Below are 25,056 nucleotides of genomic sequence, written 5' to 3' on the forward strand. Positions count from 1 at the left end.
TAATACGAGTTCGATACCGGCCAAGGAAATGGAAGCCTGCAGTGTGAAGTTCGTGTGCCTTGGAGACATCGCTTGGATCATGATGCAGCACTAAAAACCCAGAACCGATGCCAACGGCGTCCTAATGCCTTGAATCCTGCCTAGAAGAACACCATGGTCATCAAGACATCCAAGTTAAGTCGACATTTCATTTATACTGGGTATTATCTGTTCTATGTAGCTGTAATATGTAGTTAACTTTCTTCTTGAAGGGATTATTAATTATACAGTAGTTTGAGTAGCTTTTTAGTATCTTTACCATGTTATTTTCTTGCATTATTCGACGTTGGATTTGCAGTTTCACTTACTACATGATTTTAAGTTGCATAATGACAGGGTGTCAACATCATCGGCCATGCGGGTTTCAAATAGTTATGTCATCGGACATGTATCTGATTTAAATATCGGCCATCTATTAACCTTTTAAGGAATTTTACATTTCTATTCGATTACTATGATATTGAGGATTGTGTACGCGTGATATTTTCATTCTTCGAAATGTATTTCTCTTATATTTTGCCCAAAAGTGTTTGCTATATTTTACACGAGGCAACAGGCTCATCTGACATATTAACGCTGTGCTAACGATACGGATAGCTTTCTTTGAATCCAATTTCATACTTTTTCTAGTAATTTTTTGAACGGATTATTTTCGCTATTTTTACCTCTCACGTTGTGTCATATGGTGAATTATGCTGATTTTATGTGCTATTCGAAGGCGAATATTCACGTCTCTATGGATAGAGGCACATTTAATATATTTTTTGTGATGTTGTGTGCATTGATGAACGGAGATTTTGGAATAATTTATCGTCATTTGACGTATGTGCGAGTTGTTGTTTGTGAGAGAATTATAGGCGATAGCGCCTTCATTAAATATTGAACCATGAGATAAACCACGTCTTCCTTCAAAATAAAATTGAGTGTATGAGATAGTTATTTGTCATACTGGATGAGCGTCATCACCAATAATATTAAATCGAAGTTGTATAATACTATTCATTCCCTCAATACAGTAGAGTCTCGATTATCCGACCTAAACGGGACCTGGAGTACGTCGGATCACCGAAAATGTCGGATAATACGGAGTAACTTTGAAAATGGACAGAAACAAACAGGAAGGCTGTACTGTATTATGTACTATGTTTTACTGGACTCTGTTTATTGACTTATTAATTCAATTGTACAGTAGATGCAGTACTCTTTTCTGTAGTCAGGTGCAGACGTCTTGGCTTGGGCTGCAAGAGTTTTGATGTCATCATCTTGAAATTCAGCCCAGTCTCATCACAATTAAAACTCTGATCACCGGTTAATCCTTCAGCAAGAATTATTTCTTGAAATTGTCTTTTAAATTTCACAACCTCATCGGATTTAGCTGACAGTTTTTCTCCACAGATATTAAGCTGCCCAATGCCGTACCGTTTTTTCCACCGATCAAGCCACCCAGCACTGGCAGTAAAATTAGGGTCCCTTTATTAAACTCCTTCTGGATATACACCGCCATTTCTTGCACAATGGGGCCAGATATTAACAAGCCCTTTTCCTGGGTTTTAGTGAACTTTTTCGTACTCACAATTTTCATTGTTTTTTTTCCTCCTAATTTTCAGTGCATCACTTGTTGCTCTGGTAGAGCACCACTTTTCAATTTATTCCCTCATATGTTTCCAGTCTCCCACTGTAACACGTCCAACAGCATAATCTGAAGCCATTTTTTGGAGAGTTTCCCCTTTGTCCAGTCTCTTTAACCCACTCTACTTGTCTTCCACAGATACAATCACTTTCTTACGTTTACTCGCCATACTCACAGAGGATATGAAAACTATAACATCCGCACCCAACCAATACTACATTGAACAATCCTACCGCATGACTGCCAGTGCTTGTCCCACAGTCGCACCCTCCACACCCCGTGTCCCAGAATTGCATCCATCTAAAGTTCAAATTAAGACTACCAGTGTCGGATAACACGGAGTGTCGGATAAGCGAAGGTCGGTTGAGCGAGACTCTACTGTATATGCTAAATATTGGTAATGTCCTGAGTTCGATACAGATTGGCGATATTTTTCAGTCATCATTACCTAGATTGTTTGTACCAGGTGGATTAGTTACAGGTGCGGATCATTATTTACAGGAGTCTGCCATTCCCAGGAGATGAATGGACGTGTGGACAGGTGTATATTTGTAAATAATACTCTTAGTTGTAGTTGGTTACAATTGTTTTTCCTTGGTGGATGATGGTAATGGGAGATCATTTCGTGCATTTTTATGTTGTTAGTCCACAGGTTGTGTGATTTAATTTTTGTGTGCAATATCGATCGATGTGTGTAACCATCGTTGTTCCGAATTTCAGCGTTGTGTCAGGATTATGAGACATGTTTAAGGATTTAATTTAAATTAATTTTTTTCTTTCTCTCATTTTCTTGCCTACTTTGCCATGTAATATCACGTGTATTACGTTACGCCGAGCAGATAATCATTGAAAAGTCGATTTAAATTGGAAAAGTAATTAAATTAAAAAGTGAAATCAAGCGACAAAAGTAATTTGTTAAATTTTTTTGTATTTTTTTTTTTTTTTTTTTTTTTTTTTGCTCTGTCATATAACTTTAATATTTAAAATCTTGTTCCAGATTTTCCGGCATGAATTGACATGCGTACGAGCATCATTTTCTAGAAAAATCAGATAACATTCAAAGTAATATTCGGTTGGTTTCAATTTTTGGATGTACAGCAAGAGTGATATAAAATTAAAATTTTAGCGATCATTTAACATAATTATCGTTCTGAGTAGGAAGGGATTATTATTTTTGGAATAAATCATCCACCATTTATTTGGATTTCGATGGTTAATTATTTACTAATATCTGCCCATCTCCTTGATCCACACCACTTTCCTTATGGAACATGTCAATCCCTTACTGAGCACCCCTGAGAGGGTCGCGTGCCTCCAAATGCTAGTCGTGGCTTAAACGGGCAGAGTATGTATGTATAGCACCATGCAAATTAATTGGAGTAAGGTTTTAAAATAAATACCAATGTTTGGAAACAGTATAATATAAATAAACAGCTAAATTAAAGCAGATTGCAAATAAAGTCAATGTGTCAAGTGAAGCTGAAGACAGTCTTAAGTTCCTTAGCAAGAAACAAAAAAGAATTGTGGATACAGTGCTCAAAAAATGTAGCACCAGCCCGAAAGGTATGCGCTATTCTAATGAATTTATATTAGATAGTTTGCTTTTGAAAATCAAATCCCCTAAGGGTTACAGACATTGTTTGAAGCATGAGTTACTTCCTCTCCCTACCGAAGCTCATTTGAGATGACTATGCAAAGAGTTCAAATGTAATTATAGTATTAATGGAAATGCCATGAATGCAATTAAAGATTTTAATTTAAATGAGCAACACGAAAACAAGCGGCCAGGTATAGTGATTTTTGATGAAGTGAAATTGAGAGAAAACATTAGATTTAATACAACTACACTGACAGTAGACGGATTTGTTGATTTCGGAGATGAAACTCCCTACGGCAAAAAGAACGTCCTTGCCAATCACACGTTTGTATTTATGTTTGTCTCTTTGTAGCACACCTGGATCCAGCCTGTAGCAGTGTATGCTAGCAGGAATGCAACTCCTGGAGCTATTGTTGAAAATAATAATTCAGGTCATAATTCAATTGGAACAAGCTTGAATGAAAGTAATTGGTTTATGTGATGGAAGTCGGTGTAATAAAAGGGCGTGGATGAATTTGGAAATTTCAGCGAAGAATGATAAAATAAAATGCTCCATTGAAAACCCGACAGATCATCAAAGGCGAGAGTGGGAATTTTCTGATTTCGTGCATATTTTGAAGTGCATACGCAATTATGTCCACGATAACATTCTTTTGCTGTATAAAGGCAAAGAGGTGAATTACAACTTTTATAGACAGTTATATCAAATTGACACTTCTGAGTTCGCTGGTCTTCGAAGTTGTCCTAATGTAACATCCTCTCACATAGACTCAACCTCATTTCAGAGGATGAACGCCAGGTTAGCGTTTCAGTTATTCAGTAATAGTGTAGCCGACGCAATTAAGCTGTTTTAGGAAATCAAGCCTAATGAATTCAGTGATGGTGAGCACAGAGAAATTTTCACATGAGAAATCAATAATCTTGCAGATGCCCTTAACTCCACATTGCCCGTAAAAGGGCTTTATAAAGGTTCTCTGTCACACAAAATATTGCTTGAATTTTTAGAAAACATCACATCTCAGGAAAAGACATCTGCATCTTCGAACTTTGGAATCATTAAGAGTAACCTTGAAAAGTACTCTGGAAATAGCGGACCACTTGTGGAGCAGAGGATTTAGATATGTCCTGACGGCAAAATTTAATCAAGATCGTTTGGAGCGCCATTTGAGTATTTAGCGTTCCCTTAGTTCCGACGATCTCCCTTCCACTGTGGACTTTTTACATTTACACATGCTGCAATCTGTGTATAAACCTACAAAACTCATCTGAAATTCAACTGCAAATTGTGAGTCAATGATAGATTCCCCTCCTCATTTTATTTATTAGTCATATCCGTGCAATGGCTAAAAAAAGTGAACGTAAGAATAAAGAAATTAAAGATTCAGTGGAGGTCAAAATTAAAGAAAAAATAGTAGTCATGGACGGGGAAAATGAAGTAACTCTTCCTTACAAGGGAAACCTCAGAAAACAGAATTTAGTGTTTCACTTGGCAGGTTACATAGTAAGAAAAAGTGAAATATGTTCACTGCTTAGGTGTGCTCACTCTCTTCGTAGTGAACAGCCACCTGAGCTTCCACTGGCAACATTTACCCTCATTAAAGATTATGGCATGAAGAAAGGCTTGACATATCCTTCACCGTGTGTGTTTAGGTTGCTACTGAAAGTAGAAGAGGGGGTCTTTCGTGCTTGAAAGACTGGGACCCTCAGTACCAGTTGATGGGATGATAAAATCTGACCAGTACATCCAAATACTGGAACGACGAGTTGTTGGTGAGCTGAAGAAGAGGTTTCCAGATGGTGATAGAATTTTTTGGCTCTTTGCCGTACTCTAAAGAAAGTGAAGAAATTCTGCAGTGAGAACAATATTTGTATCTTAAGAGTGACCAAGGCTTGCATTTGTCTTGAAAGTGATTGCAATTACTCTCCAACTGACTTGCTAGACCTAACATTAGAGAAGATTTTCTGTCATGGTTATCTTCCTCAGCCTTTAGCAGTCCCCTGCCACATCTGCAAGGCAGCAGCTTCTTGTTGAATTTATGTGTCATTTTCTACACAAAGGCTTCAACAAGCCCCCCAAGGGTGAATTCCTCTGCCCATAGCCACTGGTTCTCCCTTAGTTTGTCAAGTTTGGTAATGGCCGCCCAACCCTCGGCCAGACTGTCGCAAGTAGTACCGTCTACTGTCACATGACTCATTTCCCCAAGCTTGCAAGCTCATACTGTACAAAACATATCTTGTACCAATTCTAACATACGGATTGCAGGCAGCAACGTTGACTAGGTCTGCATAAAGTCACCTACAGGCCAGTGAACTGAAGTTCATGTCTCCAAAAGACAAGGAGAGATAAAATAAGGAATGAAAGTATTCGACAACAACATGGATTGGACAGGAGCCTGTTGGAAACCTTAGAATTAAGCAGATTACGATGGTATGGACATATGAGAAGGATGGCTCCAATTAGGACCCGAAGAGCATACTATAAAAGGAATGTTGTTGGTAAGAGGCCCAGAGGGAAGCCTCATGATAGTTGGGAAAAGCAAATTTTCAAAGACCTTGCCAAACATGATGTACTTCTTCTTGCTAGGGGCTTTACGTCACACAGATACGTCTTATGGCGACGATGGGATAGGAAAGGCCTAGGAGTTGGAAGGAAGCGGCCGTGGCCTTAATTAAGGTACGCCCCAGCATTTGCCTGGTGTGAAAATGGGAAACCACGGAAAACCATCTTCAGGGCTGCCGATAGTGGGATTCGAACCTACTATCTCCTGGATGCAAGCTCACAGCCGCGTGCCTCTATGCGCACGGCTAACTCGCCTGGTAAACATGATGTAAATTGACAGCAAAGGGTAGAACATCAGCTGTGGATGGACAGGACGAACTGGAAAAGGCTCGTAAACACCCGCACCCGGCTTGCTGGAGTGGAAAACCAATGATTATGATGATGATGAGTGACCAGGGAACTCCCCTGACATTAAGTCAATAGAAAACATGCAGGCTATTTGCAAAAAAAAGAGGCTCATAAAACTTGACAGTTCCACAAAAATATGGATGACAAGAGTCAAGTTACAGTGTGGTTTCATGATGAACTTCCACAGTCTGTTATTAGTAATTCAAGTTCTTTTTCTGGGTTGAACTTAGAACAATTAGGGCAAAAGCCACATTGTGCATGAAATTTCAAAAATGACCAAATGTTTTGAAAAGTTACCATATTTTGTATCAGTGGAAAGAGAAATTCAAACATTGAACTGGCTCATCACAACTCTTCTCCGACTTATGAACTGACGAACATGGATTTCATTCGTCCTAAGTCGGACTAATGCCATGTGATGTCACAGAAACCCAGAGGGACCAACCCTCACCAGTCTCCATCTGTACATTTTTGTTTTTAATTTTCAATGCATCATTTATTAAATAAACCAATGCATTTTGAAAATTAAGTAAAAACATTGTTAAAAATTCATATATATTTATAAAACAAATATTACTGGTGGTTAGGACTATACATAAAACCATTAATTATGTATAATTTCAAATTAATTATATTCACTTCAACATATACAGTATATCACAGAAGTTCTACGCATGGATGTGGATGACTTACCTAAACTCCAAATATCAGCTACACAGTCATAACCTATTTCCTGGATAACTTCAGGAGCCATCCAGAAAGGGGTACCTATGACAGTATTTCTTTTTGCCATTGTGTCCTAAAATGAAAAGTAAATATACAAGTATAAATCAACAGTCTGGTTAATATGTGATAATCACAACAATACCTTTAACAAACACTGAAGTGCTGCTTAAATTAGAGTCACAAATGATCCCTGCTGTTATTTAATATGCAATTCAAACTAGAAAATTACCTCAAGCACTTACTTAGAATGCAGTACATATTAAACAGCATTCTAAAAATAAAACATGCAACACCTTCAGATATTTGAGAAACGGAATAAGCCAATAATCTGTTCATGAAATATTTTTCACCAAACCGACTAACCATGGTGTCAGACCATAAAGAGTTGATGTCTTTATAATAATAGCCATCAAACAGGCTAATTTTTTTTTGCTACTTGTTTAACATCGCACTAATACAACAGAAGGATGGGAAAGGGCTAGAAATGGGGAGGTAGCGGTCGTGGCCAATTCTGGTAGAGACCCATCATTTGCCTGGTGTGAAAATGGAAAACTACGGAAAACCATCTTCAGGGTTGCCGACGAGATTCAAACCCACCATATCCCGAATGCAAGCTCACAGCTGTGTGAACCAGACAGGCTAAAATCTGAATACTGTTTTGAGTATTCATAGCAAGCATACCACGTGTGCGAGTGGATTCATATTCAAATTTTCTTTGTGTAGGTTTTTCTTTCCTTTTTGTTGCTATTATTGTTACGATGGAAGCCATACTCCTCAGTGTTAGTTAAAATAATGTGTAAATTATTATATTTTAAGGTAATTTTAGCAACAACAACAATAACAACAAAAATTTGTCAACTGGAAGAGTGGATAACAATTATTGTAAACAGCCAAATCTTCATATAATTCAGTTCTACTGTCCTCTCAAAAATGAAGTAAAACTGAAGAAACTGTATACTCACTGTAAGTTGACCAGCTACACCGAAGTCCGCAAGTTTGGCGTGCCCTTCGGTGTTGAGTAGGATGTTGCCAGCCTTGATATCCCTATGGATTTTCCGTCTCAAATGGAGATATTCTAAACCTTTGAGAGTATCGCACAAGATGGTGGCTATTTCATCTTCTGTTAAAGTTTTCTTCCGTAGCCTCATGATATCCGATACTGAACCAGCCCCGCAGTACTCCATAACAATCTGAAGAAGAGAATTTTCATAAGAAAACAATGTAACATGAAGTTTAATGCACTTACAGAAGGAAATGAACATTTGTTACTAACGTACTGTATATCATAAATGTCCCTTGGGTTATCATTATTCTTGCAGAGGATACATTAAATAATGAATGAAATAACAATCAACACATGTAAATGCCCTCCGCGGCTCAGGCGGCAGCGCGCCGGCCTCTCACCACTGGATACCTTGGTTCAAATCCTGGTCACTCCATGGGAGATTTGTGCTGGACAAAGCAGAGGCGGGACAGGTTTTTCTCCGGGTACTCCGGTTTTCCTTGTCATCTTTCATACCAGCAACACATTAACATTTCATTTCATCTGTCAGTCACTTCTCAATGCCCCAGAGGAGTGCGACAGGCTTTGGCACCCGGCACATTTCCTATCCTGTCTGCTAGATGGGGGCTTCATTCATTCCATTCCTGACCCGGTCGAACAACTGGAAACAGGCTGTGGATTTTCATTTTTTCATCTATATATATATAAAATAAGAGTTTTGTCTGTAAATTGTTCAGAATTTGAGAAGAATGGTATTTCTGTATCGGCCATGTCCACATAACAAGGAAATGCACTTTTGACTTTTCTGTAATTTCTGTCTGTCTGCATACACATCACGAGAAAACGGCTGAAGAGAATTTAATGAAAATCAGTATGTGAAGTTGGGAGATGGGCCACTACAATCTAGGCTATAAATCATTTTACTCACGCTGAGTGAAATGGTGGTTTAGGGGGAGGCCTAAAATTGAATTCTCAAATATTTATATTATTAGTGGTCCCATCAATAAATAATACATAACTAAAGTTATATAGAATTAAATTTCTGACCATTTATGTTTTATTCAATTTTACCGTGCCGATTATGATAAGAGTGGTATTTCAGAGTCAGAAGAAAACTAAATGTGAAGGCCAACAATACTGAAAGCGCATAACATTGATCAACAATAACATTACATTGACCATTGCTTGTTGTGATGTTCTTTGTCTCTTATGCTGCCGCTCAACTCCGATGGATGGGATTACTGCTGCGTACCGAGTATAACAGCCTGACTGAATACTGGCAGTATAGTAGTAGTAGTAGTAGTAGTAGTAGTAGTATGACCTGGTCTAGAATTACAATTTAGGCATATTCCAAATTATAGCACCACAATTCACTAAATAGCTCAAAATTCAACCCTGAAAAGAGCTGTTTCTTAAAAAGAACTTCTTTCTTTTCACTTTTATTAAATTCTACATTCATTTTATTCAAAATTAGCAGTGAAGAGGGGGTTTCTTCCTCTGGCTTGGAGGAAAAAATTGCCTCCAAGTCAGATAGATTTTTCCGTCGCCGGTGTAGTGAATTGAGATTTTCCGACTCATCACGTACTCCTAGAAAACAGATTAGTAAAAGGGCATAGTTTTTGCCCTGGGACTCTCCACTATTCGAACCCCCCCCCCCCCCCTTCCGACAAAACACTAAGAGTGTTCACGGATCATGGCTGTCTGCGGCCTGGTCATTCAAGCTCTGGAACTTTGGACTGTTAGATCGGTGTTCGTTAAAAGTGAGAAAATGTGTGGTTTTTCATTTGATCGAGTATTTCATGTGAAATCATTGCTTTTATTCGCGCCATTCCTACCGACGTCATTGTAATTACTTCTGTTCATTTCAGTTGGGAAAACTACTCAGGCAGTCTTTCTGAGGATGTCAAAAGGCAGGTGGAGAGCGAGTGTCTGCCATTATAATGCAATTCCCCAACCTGATTGTGACTGATGGTAGGCAAGCAGGCCTACCTTTACAATGAAAATTCCCTAACGCAGTCTTAGTACAAGAAAAGACGTTTGGTGACTTCTCCGTCGCGTTTCCATGGGTAACGTTAAAAGCTATGCAATTTCATACAATCTTACTCACAATGTGTACACTACCTAACCTAGAATTCTGTATACAATGTAGAATTCCGTAGCGAACCACGGGTACAGCAGCTAGTATATATATAAAGAAACTACTCTGAAATTATTTCCTTTAAAGTGTGGCCACTAATCATATTCTATTAACCTTTTTAAAGCAATTTATTTCAGTATTAGTATTAATAATCAACAGAGACAGCAACATTATTTAACAATCACTATTTTAACTTTCCTGTCATTTACAAATGAAGGGTCCTTTTCTCTTGACTGTGACCTTAAGGTACAGCCCCACTACAGTATATGCTTAGTGTGAAAATGGGAAACCAAGACAAGTAGTACTCAGAGCTGCCTACAGTGGTTTCTAAGGCCTGCATGGGGATGAATCAAATGTTTTCCCCTTGTTTACTACACATAAAATAGACTGCTGACTTGGAGAACCCAGCTTCACTTCCACATTCTGTTAAGAAATTAATATTTTCAATATAGGCTAATCTGGGATACTTTGGTTCTACGTTGGTGATGATTATTGTTTTTTAAGGGCAAAACAAGATTATTTGTCTCTTAAAGTAATTAACTAAAGGAGGAAAGAGAAGAGTTTCAATCCACAAAATGTGAGAGGTTTGGATAATGAACCCGAAGTACTGTGTATAAGGAGAAAGATTCCATAGGCCTCGGAAACCAAAATATCAATGGTACAAGGTGTGATTTTCTTTTGAAAAAATCAAATCAGATTTTTAAAATTTTAATCAGATTTTCCCCACCTGGTAATTTTTTAAATCATTAATTTCAATTTAATCTATGCATTGGATCGTACTTGTTTGTAATTTTTTAATGTCTCTTTTAAAAAAGCACATAGTTTTATGGGACTGTCATACAAGTGAACCCAAATCTAGGGAAGGACACAGATTTTTTAAAGTTCTGCCACGAAATTCCTCTAGTCTGTCAAACACCTCTCCTGTGTAGGTGAAAATTTGTAACAGAACATAAAAAGAAGGTTTGAAAGCCACAGCACAACAGAAGGAAGAGTGCAAAGCAAGAATAGCATGCAGCTCCCTTCAGGGTTGGTGTGTGACAAATGTATCTTGCAACCCTGCATGCCAGGAGGAGTTTACACAAGGATGTTTGCTTAGGAGATACAAGTCTACAAGGTGACACATAGCAACAGATCCTTTGACAGATTCCAGCAACTTCAAGGGAGATAATTACTTTCAGACATTAGTCAAGATAGGACAGCTGCACTGTGTTGGTCTCTTTTACGAAACTACTCTCAAAGTCAACTTAAAACAAAAGGTAAGACACAATGCCACTGGAAATGAACAACTAATTTTACTGAAAACTTGCTTATCAACCAGAAAATATTATTTCATTAGTTGACAATCATCCTGAACTGCAGGCCTTGAATCCCTCCAGAGTTTAAAAAAAAAAAAAACACTACCAGAATTTTACCTCGGTCACTTAGTTATGACAAAACTGTATGCTTGTTAAAAAAGGCAGAAAGACTGCTCCAAATATCAGTGATTTGGAACAGTTCTTCGATCTGCTGTTACTTAATAATTTGACCTCATGTGTGTTTAGTTCCGCCATCGGTAATGTACGCCACTGACGCAAAAGAGCCGCACCGAGTCTCTCAGCCGAGGACGAACAAGAACACAGCGCGAACGGACAAACCCTGCCGGTGTCTGCCCTAGACTTTTAATCTGTGCGGACAAGAGAAGTCTTTTGTGGATGGGACTGGCGTTGCTGATGAACCAACTCCCCGCGCGCGCACTGAGGCAGTCTGTCACACTACACCTACACTGGGCATTTTTGATCGTGTGCGGAACTCAATGCGACGACGAGCGAAGGCCTGTAACCAGGCAAGAAGTAACTTTGAGCATTTCCTCTGATACATGACCAGAGTGTTCCAGCTGGCGTGACAGACGTATTCGGTATAACAGTGCAACGGTATGGTTGTTACAGATATGCTTAGTGTAACTGTGCAACAGTGTTGGATTCACTAATATTACTAAACAGTCGGGTAAGTCTGTAATTATGCATTTCCGAACCCATGTTGTCACACCCCACCTCTCTATCAATATTATACATCAGGAATCTCTTTCTCAAGTTGTGCCGCTGAGTTTTGATACACTCTGCATTTGCACATATTTCAGGTTCATGTTCATCAAAGATCTTATTTACCCATTTTACCAACTGTTCCGTATCTTTTCAGTAACAACATAACAAAAACGTCTAGCGTTTGGATATCAAATATCATTTCTTACATTACTCTACAGCTCATGTAATACGAGCACTGAAGAAAAGTTATTAGCAACTGAAAATGTACACCAATCTCATAGCAGTTTCCGACAAGAAATGAAAATATCAGCTAAGAAGTAGACTAATTACAAAAATAATAATTCAACTTACGTTTTGTCTATTTTGTCTATTGTGAATGCAGTACAACACTGCAGATTCAACGACCACCACAGCTCCCGATGTCAAATGTCTCAATTTTCCATTGTTGCCAGCAGAGAGACTGAGTTCCTTATCAATGTGTACAAACGAACTAATATTAGGCCTACATGTTGCATCATGTTTGATATCAAACGCTGGGATATTACGGGTTAATTAGTTCACAGTCTCTAGTTTTTGCAGTCATAACACCAACATCCAGTACTCACTTCGGCAGCATGTTCTAATGGTGAAAACACAGAAATTCAACGAATTCGTGAAACTGGACGACGTAGAATTGACAGAAGGCTATTTCCAACAACTGTATAACATGACAAATGTTTAACTTCATGAAACTTGAAAGTCAGCTTCATTGGCGTTCGTCAAATCTCAAACAACATGTGTGCCCCCCTCTCAGATTACCTGACCTAACCTCTCCGGAATTCTTTTTATGGGACTGTCTTAATTAGACAGTATACAAGAATAGACCGCGGTGACCACGGTCACTTGCTGAACTCCGTGAGACGATTAGGAAGGAATTCAATCAGTAACACCGACAAGGATACACTTCAGAGAACGTCGTCAAGGAATATGGTGCGACGAGTTCACCAGTGCAGGTGACATTTTCAACATTTACTCTGAGGTATTTTCCACAATTACTCTGTAACTGCATTAAGACAAAATAGTACAAGAAAATGTATGATAACGAAGGAAGAATAAATTATCAGGTAGATACTGAAGATGAATATTGAAATGAGAAGGATAAGCATGAAGAAACGATCACTCACAAAGAATTAGTTGTGCTTAGTGTAACAGTGCAACAGTGTTGGATTGCACTAACATTACTAAACGGTCGGATAACAGTGGTACACTAGTGCAAAGATGTGGGGCCTACACTCAACCGCATAAAAATTTGCCATGCGAGAAGATGACTTTCTTTCAAAATCTTCTTATTTGAAATAGAATGGTAGGTGGTAGAATTCCAAGTATCATCTCTTCGGCCACGAATATGCTCGCGGTTGACCGTACATTTCTAGAAAACAATACCCTCACATATCTGTTCAAAATCTTAAACAATAAGAAAACAGGTAAGACTAATTACAGAAGTATTTTTGTTACAAAGGCCCAAAAAAGAAAAAAATGGCGTAAACATTCAGAAGGTAAAAATAGAATTCCAGGAACTAAAAATATGATACTAACCCAGAGATCAGTGTTCTTGAAGTAACTGCCGTAGTACTTGACGACGTAGGGACTATCACACTGCTGCATAATGGAGATCTCCTTGATGATCTCCTGCAGATCTGTGTCGACAGGCACCTGTTTGATGGCCAGCACCTGGCCCGACTCCTTGTGGAGTGCCTTATATACACTGCCATAAGAGCTGAAACGACATACAATACCTACATTGAAACAGTTTCCTTCCCCTTCGACATGAATCTTACATTAATGAAGCTTCAACATGTAGAATTATTAAGGCAGAAATCTGCATCATTCAGGTCACAATATTTGAAATAATCGACGGTACATGAAAAAATATTGACTGAAAAAGATTTACTATCAACTGGAGTACAACTTATGTTTCTAGAAATTCATTTAAAAGTGGTTCTATACCTAGACTGATATCTGGAAGTTTAAAAAAAAAATGCAAAACACCTGTCAGTTTCTGGCAGGATTGATAGAACACATGGGATACTGAGTTATGTGAATTATAAAAATCAATCATTGCCTGTCAGATACTGTATTTGCATTGAAAGCCAACTAAAAATCTGGAAGTTTAACTGCGCTTATGTCCCAGCAGAATCGGTTAACGCACTCGTCCGGAGAGCGAGGGATTCGGAATCGAATTTTGAGAGTAGTCATATTTTCAGCTCTTTCGACTTGTATGTTTAGTCCTCAGCCCGAAGGCTGGTTGGATCCTCAACAGCTCCGCCATCAGCTGTCATAGATGGCCTAGGCATCACTGAAGAGGCGTACTAGGGAAATGAGGAGCGAGGTAGTTTCCCGTTGCTTTCCTCACCGAGCCAGAAGTTGCTATTACATATCAGTCTGCCAAGCCCACTGAAATGCATGCACCAACTGGGAGTGCTGGGAGTGCCCAAGGACATGTTCTGCTCCCCTGATGCAGGTTTTTCATTTTACTGTGTGCACATCCTTGGTCATGGAGTTAAGACACTCTTGTGTAAGATGAGAGGGTCACTATGCGTGTTATTCGTGTGTATATTTGTCTACATTTTTTTTTTTGTTCCTCTCCTGAATGGGGAGACGGGCCTCCTAGATGGTAGCGCCGTCTCTCCGGCCAGGAGATTTGTATCGAAGGAGATGATGTGAAGAGGTGAGAGGGTTGGCGGCCAGGAACTGTCCCGGCATTCGCCTTAGTGCAGGAGAATGGAAAACCAAGGAAAACAATTTTCAGGACAGCCGACGGTGGGGACCAGCCCCTCTCCTCCTGAATACAGAGGCGCAGAACCCTAGCGACCCCTCCTCTGCTCGGTTAGCCGGTCGGAGTGCAGTGCTGTCGGACCACGGTCCAGCCATGTTCATTTGGGCCGAGACCCACTCTGCATCCGCCGACGGTGTATATTTCTGTGTGGTGTTTGATGATGATAATGAGAGAGGGGGGTGAAACTCAATGTCCAGCCCACTCCTGCCGAATAACACCAAGGCTTAACGTCTGCAACCGACGGACGAATCACCATCAACAGCGTCATACCACCTCACTCCATATGAACGCTGCGGAGAGGTATGGAGTTGAATCCAGCTTTTGGCACGCAATCTAGTGATTAGAAATTGTATACCACCACCTCTCCGACCCTGCCGGCCAACATCCTGGTGGTGAAAACTTTCTCCATCAATGGGACTCGAACCGGCTAATCACAGTGTCAGACGACATAGACTTGACGCCTTAACTATCATGGCCACCAGGTAGGATGCTGTATCAAAAATGTCTGTGTCTGTTAGGTCATCAGCCCAGAGGCTGGTTGGATCCTCAAATAGCACCACCAAAGGTTATGCAGTTATAAGGAAACCGCAAAAACCAATGGCAGCACCAAAACGAGGCGTACTAAGCAAGACGAGGAGTGAGGTAGTTTGCCATTGCTTTCCTCAATGGGTCAGAAAGTGCTATTGCAGCAGGACTGACCCTATGAGCAACACCTTTCATAACACTCAGATGCACCAGTCATGCTCTGAATGTCATTACTCAGCACCACCCATACCCCAGCAGCTTCCATATTGTCACAGCCATGGATGAGACTGGGACTTCGGTGGAAGCTACAGTTTACTCTGGCCCGTGCCAAGAGATGGATACAAAAGTACTGTATCCATCAAGATATGGCAGCAGGCAAGTATGAAAAATATAAAATAAAATAAAATAAAATAAAGATATCGGTACCAATATACTGATATCAATATAAATTCGATACAAACCAAGATATGTAGGCCTACTAATCCACATCTGTCACATCAAGTCATCCTTAGTATCATTTGACAGACTGCATTGGTTAGCTGTTGGGAGAAATTTGGTTGTCAGCGGCTAGCGTGACAAGTGGCAGAAATAGAATTGAAATTATTTCAGACTAGCTGAACACCCATCGAACACAGTTATGTAAACGCTAATTCCCTCACTAATAATTAATAATCAATGTCAATAAATCTCGGAATGCGTTTAGTGGAAAGTTCGCCCAAGGGAGGTTTTATACTACACATATACATCTTCATAATGTGTAGACTGTTAAACATTTCAGCGTTCAGTCTGCAAGTCTTTCTGAATTAGCTAATCTCTCCGAAATCCTCTATTTTAACTTGTTCTGTCGCCTCGTTTGGTTCGACACCTCTTATCTTAAAAAAATTTAAAAAACAAGTTTATAACCTATGACTAGCCATCGTCGTCTTGGTCTCCCTCTTGCTTCTCTTACTCTCCGTGGCCGTGTCCATTATTCTCCTAGATAACTTATCCTCAGTTCGCCCCAGATGACCCTACCACCGAGACCACTTTACACGTACAGCTCCATCCATCGACTTACAGTAATTCCTAGAGCCCTGCACGGATGCGGGTATCCGCGAATTTGGTGTCTTGGCGGATGCAAACTGTATTGCAGTGCGGATAATTTAACTGATAATTTCTAAATAATGAAGGTTATTGATTTTTCACTCAGGTATACTCTTGCTTGTTAAGTCTATCTGGCTCCTGCCCGCAGTTAGTGGAAGGAACGAATAAAAGTTCGAAAGAGAACCGCTCAATATGTCGGTAGTTGTCGCAAGAGGAAATCCCTCATAAACCTGTGACTGTAGAGGGTCTGGTACCAGATATTAGGCCTGTTGTATTATGTTAGCAGATCATTCCGTTTCAATACCTTGGGATAACCATTCGCGGATGCGGACGAAGGAAATGAGGATGCGGATAATATTTTGTATATCATCTATTTCTCTAACCTCGGCAATCGCTGCCACTCCATGAGGCGAATGGGACGCCAGGCCTAAGGCCACGGCCGCTTCCTTCCCAATCCTAACACTTTCCTACCCTTGCATCGCAGAAAACATTTGATGCGTTAATGCGAAGTTAATCCGCCACAAAAAAAAAAGTTTTCTACGGCAATAATATTATTTTCTTTACACGATAGTGCGTCGGTGTTTACATACTATGTGTATGTATATGTATGTACGCAGGACCGCGCCGTCCCATTCACCGCATAGTGCTAGTGATTGCCGAGGCTAGGGAAGTAATGTGTGTGTCTACGAGAGAAGTGAGAGCATGACACATGGACCGACCGGCCGTCCGCCTCGCCGCTACGCTTGTCTATGCGGTGCTTAAATGAGCAAACTTTGACACCCCAAAACAGGTACTAAATATTCGACTAGGCATCTAATTTTGTTATGGCTGAATAAAACATTTCTACTGAAGTCGTTGTATCAAATCGCAATCAGATCGGAGATTAGCTGATGGAAGGGTTTCCTTGTTAGTATACTACCATCCTGAGATAACATGGTAAGTACTTGAAATGATCTACCTGGCATTCGATCGTCTAAGGTTTCTTCCCTACTGACATAATTTAGTACTGAAAATGATTTTCGTACCATACTCGCTACACCTCTTTTCAAACTCGAGGATATTAGATTGCAAGCTTTCAGCATTGTCTGCTTTTCGGACCAAGTCGGCACTGGCCAAACTGTTTAATATATTTCCACTCAACTTAATTCCTCCCGGCCATTCCATACATTCAGTAAATGATCCATGAACGCTAGCAACAACAAAGGTGAAAGATTAACCCCCTGAAACTACTTTGAACCATCATAAATGCCTCAGATGGCTACGTCTATACCCGTAATATTGAAAGAACCATTCTGACAGTTAGGGCTGGAGGGAGGAGCATTGCACGGTGTTGCCACATTTCTGCATTCCGTTTTCCTTCCCCTCGTTTCCGACTCATTTGTTTATCGTTCAGACCACTCAGAAGTGAGAGGTTTGGCAACTCCAAGTAACTTGATCCAGTCAGCAGTGGGCATGCCCACGTTTCCATGGCAACTACACCCCCTACTCCCTTCTTCCCGCCGAGGTAGGCAGTAAATGGTAGTGATGTGCGCGAATGACGCCTGGAATCGCGAGGATCAGTTTCTACGACTCCGAGGTCGCACTCAATGTCGCATGCGAAGAATCGGTTCCCCGATGACGTCACCGGAGTGTGCTGGGCGCACTCACTAGATTGAGTCGTCTGTATATAAGTGAGGCAAATTCGAATGTGCAATATTTACTATTTCTATTGTATGAAATGTCTTATTGGTTGCCATGAATGAATTATGCCACATAATAATGAAATAATTTATCCTGGTAGTATGGAAATCACATTACACATTTCGACACTGGGTGTGGCAATCGACATTGTTATTTAGGCTTATACTGTATTTTTCTAATGTGGTTTTCAAATATCGCCAGTATAAACGTATAAAGTCTGTAAAATTAAGTCACATTTTTAATAAGTACACAACTTGTTTCATAGCGTACCTGTCTTCCGTTACATTTAATATGCAATAGACATTTCGTATTACTGTCCGATTCACTGACTGAATGGTCAGCGTTGAGACCTTCGGTTCAGAGGGTTTCTGGTTCGATTCCCGGCCGGGTGGAGGGTTTTAATCGCCTCTGATTAGTTCTTTTGGCCCGGGGACTGTGTGTTTGTGTTTGTCCCAACACTTTTCATATTCAGATAACATATTACCAACCACCACAGAAAAACCCAATAGTGATTATATCCCTCCACATAGGGTTGGAGTCAGAAAGGGCATCCGGTCGTAAAACAAGGCCAAAGCAACATGTGCTATACAGTTCGCACTCGCGACAGTTGTGGGGAAAAGTGGTCGAAAAATAAGAACATTTCATACTTCTGCTGAGTATTATTAAGATAAACTGTTAGAGTTTCTATTTTTGTTTTCATCACTGCTTAATATTAGTTGAGGTTGTCTCTTTGTTGAAATAGTAGTATTACATTATGTCATAATCCCCGTACAAGTTTCGATTTGTTGACAATTCATACAATTTGATTAGTTTCAAACAGAGAATCATATGTTCTGATCAAATTACAGTCGCATTAGAGTATATAACTCTAGGACACTATAATGAGAGCAGGCATGACTTGAAGAGTGAACTGATTATAAACCAAAAGGAACTCAATTTACAGAACACATCCATTAGAGTCGATGACATATACAGACATAGGCTCCACGATCGACCATAGGATGCATATTCACAGGGGCGTTTGGTGTTATTTTAGGGTGTACTATCCAAGCACCATGCACCTCCCTTATTTTTAGGAACATCTAGAATTTAAAGAATCATGTTGTAGTTTGGGTCATCGGTCCACAGACTGGTTTGATGCAGCTCTCAATGCTACTCTATCCTCTGCTAACCTTTTCACTTCTACGTAACTACTGCGTTCTACATCTGCTCTAATCTGCTTGTCATATTCATACCTTGGTCTACCCCTACCGTTCTTACCACCTACACTTCCCTCAAAAACAAACTGAACAAGTCATGGGTGTATTAAGATGTGTTCTACCATTCTACCTCTTCTTCTCGTCAAATTTACCCAAATCAATCTCCTCTCACCAATTCACCAACGGCCATACCATGTTGAATACACCAGTTCTTGTCCAATCACCGCAGTTAAGCAACACTTGGATGGGTGACCGCTTAGCAACACTTGGATGGGTGACCGCTTGGGAACACCACGTGCCGTTGGCTCAATTCCCTTGTGGAAGTGGGTTGTTTGTGGGCAAGCTGAACAATGATAGATTCAATGTAAAAAAAAGTAAAAAAGAAATGAACTATAAAGCATATCTTACTGTATATTCATAATTTAGAGTAATTTGAATGAGGTAATTTATTCCCACCCCTTACATCAACTATAATTCGGATACAGTAGTATGTTTAGTCCCCATATTGAAGTAGGATGGGAACCATGCAAATAGCGGATCTATTCTGATATCTATACAAATCGTTGCTTCCATGGCATATTCTTCTCAAGTTTTCTGCACATAACACGAAAACGGACACTTTTACAAGAGGTGGTCCGTATTTTTAAATGGAAAAAAGACTACTCACCCTTCTCCTAATTTACAGATGATGTCAAATACTTCCTCCGGCTGCCGAGTTAAACTCTCTTCTGAGAGCTTCTTCAGCTCACTGAAAAGAAATGTTTAAAAATTAGCATAATATACACCTATGTTCAGGAATAAATTATACTAAGAACACTTCTTAATGCTTACACAGATAATTATGGTATCACATCTCAATGCAATGATGAGATAAAAATATTTTCCTGAACGTGAAGAATTCTGATAGAATGAGCTTCTATCTTAAATCAAACCCAATTAAAGATGTGATACTAATCACGAAACACTGTTCATTTAATGGAATTAACGTATAATTAATAACGCTTTGAGGAAGAGAATAGGATTAACTGAATGAGGAAGGCATAACATTCTACAATAAAAATGAATGAATGAATGAATGAATGAATGAATGTAACTTCTCTTCTAAAATTAGCGGCTTGGCCTGCAATGACGACTGCTGCCCAGACAGATGGCCTGCAGATATTTGAAAACCAAGTGGTCAGCGTGACGGCATCCTCAGCCGTATTACTTGGATTTCTTGAGCGGGGAAATAACATAGACCTACTCTCCTGATACTTTCTTAAAATATGAAAGAAAAACTGAAAAAATCACGATTAGTAGGCTACTGAAGTAAAGTTATAAAGGAGAACTGAACTTTCTCTTTTTGTGCGTGCGTGCGTGCGTGCGTGCGTGTGTGTGTGTGTGTGTGTGTGTGTGTGTGTGCGCGCATGAGGCTGTAGATTTCAACATTCCAAAACTTCAAACGAAGCAACATATGTGAGGCAAAGTGCTTTCATAGTGGGAAAGACATACAAGCAGAGCGACAGGAGTGGATCTAGACCTAGACAGTGGCCAACTGTCCACCTAAAACTAAAATGGTCTTTATACACTGGTGTGTCTACATTACTGTCAAAGCACAACGTTAACGTTCTAGGAATTTATTTTTCCAACAATCTTGCACATACTGAGATACAATACGAAACTGCAACGTAACTCCCGTTATCAGATACGTAAGAAGATCCAGGAAAATTTCACGTCACGGCTTTCCGCGTATACCAACGAAGCATGAAACTACTTAAATAAGAGTCTGTTCATTTTTTTTAACACGATGCTGCAAATATTAAGGATACCTACATGTTTGTAGGTTAATATCTAAGAAATTTTACTGAACTTTACTCATCTTTTTTTGTCTTATGGCGACGATGGATAGGAAAGACCTAGGGGTTGGAAGGAAACAGCCGTGGCCTTAATTAAGGTACAGCTCCAGCACTTGCCTGGTGTGAAAATGGGAAACCACGGAAAACCATCTTCAGGGCTGCCGACAATGGGATTCGAACCGACTATCTCCCGGAGGCAAGCTCACAGCCGCGCACGCCTCTAGCTCATCTTTTAACTTCAAGTAGGGCAAAATACGTGTAAAATATCAACTTTCTATCTTCCTTGGTCAAACAACAAGAATGCAAATAGTAACAAATCACGTTTTAAAAAATCTAATCTCTTTCATAATTTTAGGTACAATTTCCACGGAAGTCATTACTTTTCTTTTTGTTTGTTCAACCCTCGCCCCGTTTCTCTACGGGGTCGGGTATGAGGTAAGATTAATCTGTCGTTGCGGGTTTGTATGACCGGATACCATTTCTGACGTCAACCTCATCAGAGGAGTTAATGAGATGAAATGAGTGACGTGATATATGATAGTAGGAAGGGAGAGGGTGAAACCCGGTGCCGACACATAGCCCACTCCTGTCGAATAGCACCAAGGGGTCTGCTTAAGACTCCCTATCCGACGGGCGAATCACTAACAGCGTCATATGCCCTCACTCCGTATGAGCACTGCGGAGAGGTTTAAAAACGTTATCTCTCATATCCGGTCATTTTACAGTACGAGCAACAACAATGGATATATTTACAAATTTGGAGCTTTATTACTAAGTCCATCAACGGCAATCAATATTGACGAGGAAATACTGCTCATTCGCAATAACCAATGAAACTGGCGTTGGTGGTGATGACTGTCGTCGTGTTTGTGTTTATAAGCTGCAAAAACCCCTGGTCATTAGCCGCTATTTATAAGCACGATAATGAAGATAACTATCGAAATTAGAAAAACAGGAAGGAACGAATACTCCGAAAAGGACGCACGCCCTTGTGCGTGGAAACCCTATCATCAAGCAGAGGAAAATGAAATGTGATGGGCCTACAATGTCCTAAGCTCCTAAACCTCATCAACAATAAAATCACAGTGGCTGTTAGCTCAGGTGTGCTCTGTCTCTTACACTGCCACTCATCTCCATTAGATGGCATTACTGCTGCAATTACAAAAACTAACAAAACAAGGACGGGTTACAACAGCTAGTAGTAAGATAAAACGCATGAGGTATAATAACATTGTACAGTAAATCTATTTTAAATTGGGATAGGCTCAACTATAACAATGAAAAAACTAATTTATATTGAAGCAAAATCAGAATACTTAAAAAAAAATCAGAATAAACTCATGCTCATGAATCACTGACAATACTGAAGAAAATCACAGAACATGTCTTAATATTTTGTTCTGTTATTCATGTTCTATAAATTACAAGTTGTATTTATTGAAATATCTTTTAGTATCCACACTGGCGGTAAGAGTCCATATACAATTGCAGAGCTATTTGGGCAAATTCTATATGACATTTCAGCACAAACACCTCGGCTTAAGTTTCCAGGAAGGAAAAAAAAAGTTCCATTTTTAAAATCGTCGGTTTCGCATTTATAACGAAATTTAGTATAACTTTCCCATTTTATTCCAGATTCAAAATATATTAAAAACTGTTTTACAGGTCGTGGAAAATGCACACACAGAAGCACAAGCCTTCAAAAACAATTCGCGTAATATCGCTATTGCGAAAAATCACTTTGGGGTCAATAGTTTCACCTTTAACGTGTCATGCTTGAATATAAGGAAAGTTAATTATTAAAGTGGAAGGTAATAATAATCTCTGGAAAAGAATGGCAACAGTAGGGCCTATAAAAGCGTAATCGTATATCAGAAAGAAAATGTGTCCATAAATTGGAGCTATCTTTTATATATACTAACCTGTATATCTTAAAAACAAGTATTCTGAAAGAACTACTCAATATAAACGGCTGTATGAAAGTAAAACAAATAATGATTTAGTGATTTCTTAAATATGCCATATTTAGAAATTAACAGAATATTACTGTGGAACAAACTGGACCTAAAAAGAAAGTTAGTACTCAAAGGTTGTATAAATGAATACTCATTCACGGCATTATCTGAATCGAGCGTGAAAACATCGAAGGGATTTTGAGGGAAAAGTTGCTGACCTCACACGCACGAATCTGGAACAAACCATCAAATAAAATTTAAAAAAAAAATAATAATAATAAAAAAGGCAAGAGTTTATCCAAGGTGAAACGCTCTTGAATTTCTAAATTTAAGAGATATCAGATGTGTTAACATTTCGACGCAAGAAAGGATGGACGTCGGTTTTCTAAACTATAAATTTTCATTGAATATTCGCATAAATTAATACATGAAAATACCATATGATATAGAAACCATTTAGAGAAATATGCACTGTACTCTCAATATTCTTCAGAAGAAACAAAGAGAAGAATTCTGTTAAGAATATGGTCATCCGTTCGCCGCATACTTACGCAATGGAGAAACATCATTCAAAGAGAAATGACGAGATTAAGTGAATTTGCCAAAAATTTGAAGCACAAACCAGCACACTTTTCACCTCCACCACCACTACAAAAAACAAACCACACTAACCCTTTGTCCTTCTCTTGGTTAGCACCATTAATCCTTCTATGCCGTCGGTCCTTGCAAGTCTTGCAGTGGATTGTTGGTTCCATGGGACCGAATACGCCTCCATTCTTGAATACTAATGTTTCCATGTCTTTGTTTTAACTCGAAGACCGCACACTAATGTCACACTGGTTTCAACACGTACGAAAGATACACACTTCACTGGAGTTCAGTACTTTCCAAGAATGAAATTCAGTATTTATTAGCACATATCACACGAATGCAGTAGAAACATGAAAATGTTATTGTATGACAACTGGGTAGCGCTGAAAAACCCCTCAAACAGCGAAAATATTCTTGTCCATTATACACGACATTACGACTGCAGTATATAGGTTATGAACTCATTATAATAATGTTCATAATGCACTTCAGCGAACACGGAAACCATCGAAGTTATTCCCTGACGGCTCAACACAGCTCACTGGAAGTTCAAAACAAGCATGTCTCATTACTGTGAAAACCACTGCCTTAGTTAGAGATAGGAGGATTTAACTTCCTCTTCTGCATGCATGGATCACATGACTGTTAATGTGAAATCATATCCTGCACCAAAAGCGTAGATTAGTTTGGTTAATTCATGACGTTTTTTCTTATGCCTTTCAGCAGTTAGTTACAACACATGCAAGAAGAGACGTGCACAAAGAGAGAGGTATTATGGTACCACCAATATGCCACCACCGTTTCTCATTCCACAACAATTCATTCACGAGTTTCTAATACAAGATGTCGACTCGGTTAAATGTAACTTAAAAGCTTTTCAGTCTGCCAAACACACAAATGTAATATAAATACAAAAGCTTTTCAGTCTGCCAAACACACAAATGTAATATAAATACTAGCAGTTTCCCCGCTGGCTCCGCCCGCAATGTACAAAGTATGGTATTGTTCATTACTATCCTCACGGGTGTATTTGCAGAGTTTCGAGTTAATGAAATAAAGCACATGATCTGCTGTGGTAACAGAATGTAATATTATGTCAACAAAACACTTGAAAATACGTCACACAAAGAAACTGAATTAAACATTCCTTGGAACAACACTACGCGCCGAACTGTTAAAAAGTCTTTCGACAAATATACTCATAACTTTTCTCAGAATCTACCAATTTAAGTAGTTATTACCTCAAAAGAAATTGCTTGATCCACCGAGTGTTTTTAGACCAAAACGAACTGCGTGCCTCAATCAGAACGAA

At 39.4% G+C, this 25,056-nt stretch overlaps 1 protein-coding gene across 5 annotated transcripts in view; it reads right to left on the minus strand.

Annotated features, from left to right (window-relative positions):
- Window positions 1–25,056, minus strand: part of hpo (serine/threonine-protein kinase hippo) — a 514,540-nt gene that overhangs the window by 41,677 nt on the left and 447,807 nt on the right. For 4 of the 5 annotated variants that reach the window (XM_067152280.2, XM_067152278.2, XM_067152277.2 and 1 more), the window contains 4 exons: window positions 20,031–20,111; window positions 13,637–13,817; window positions 7,863–8,090; window positions 6,868–6,973 (listed from right to left, as the gene is read on the minus strand). In XM_067152280.2, the coding sequence (XP_067008381.1) occupies window positions 6,868–6,973; window positions 7,863–8,090; window positions 13,637–13,817; window positions 20,031–20,111 (596 nt within the window). Of the gene's footprint in view, window positions 1–6,867; window positions 6,974–7,862; window positions 8,091–13,636; window positions 13,818–20,030; window positions 20,112–23,825; window positions 23,951–25,056 lie in introns of those variants that run through there. The other variant, XM_067152275.2, reaches the window with a different exon arrangement.

This window comes from Anabrus simplex, chromosome 8 (genome assembly GCF_040414725.1).
Source record: "Anabrus simplex isolate iqAnaSimp1 chromosome 8, ASM4041472v1, whole genome shotgun sequence".
NCBI classification, from domain to species: domain Eukaryota; kingdom Metazoa; phylum Arthropoda; class Insecta; order Orthoptera; family Tettigoniidae; genus Anabrus; species Anabrus simplex.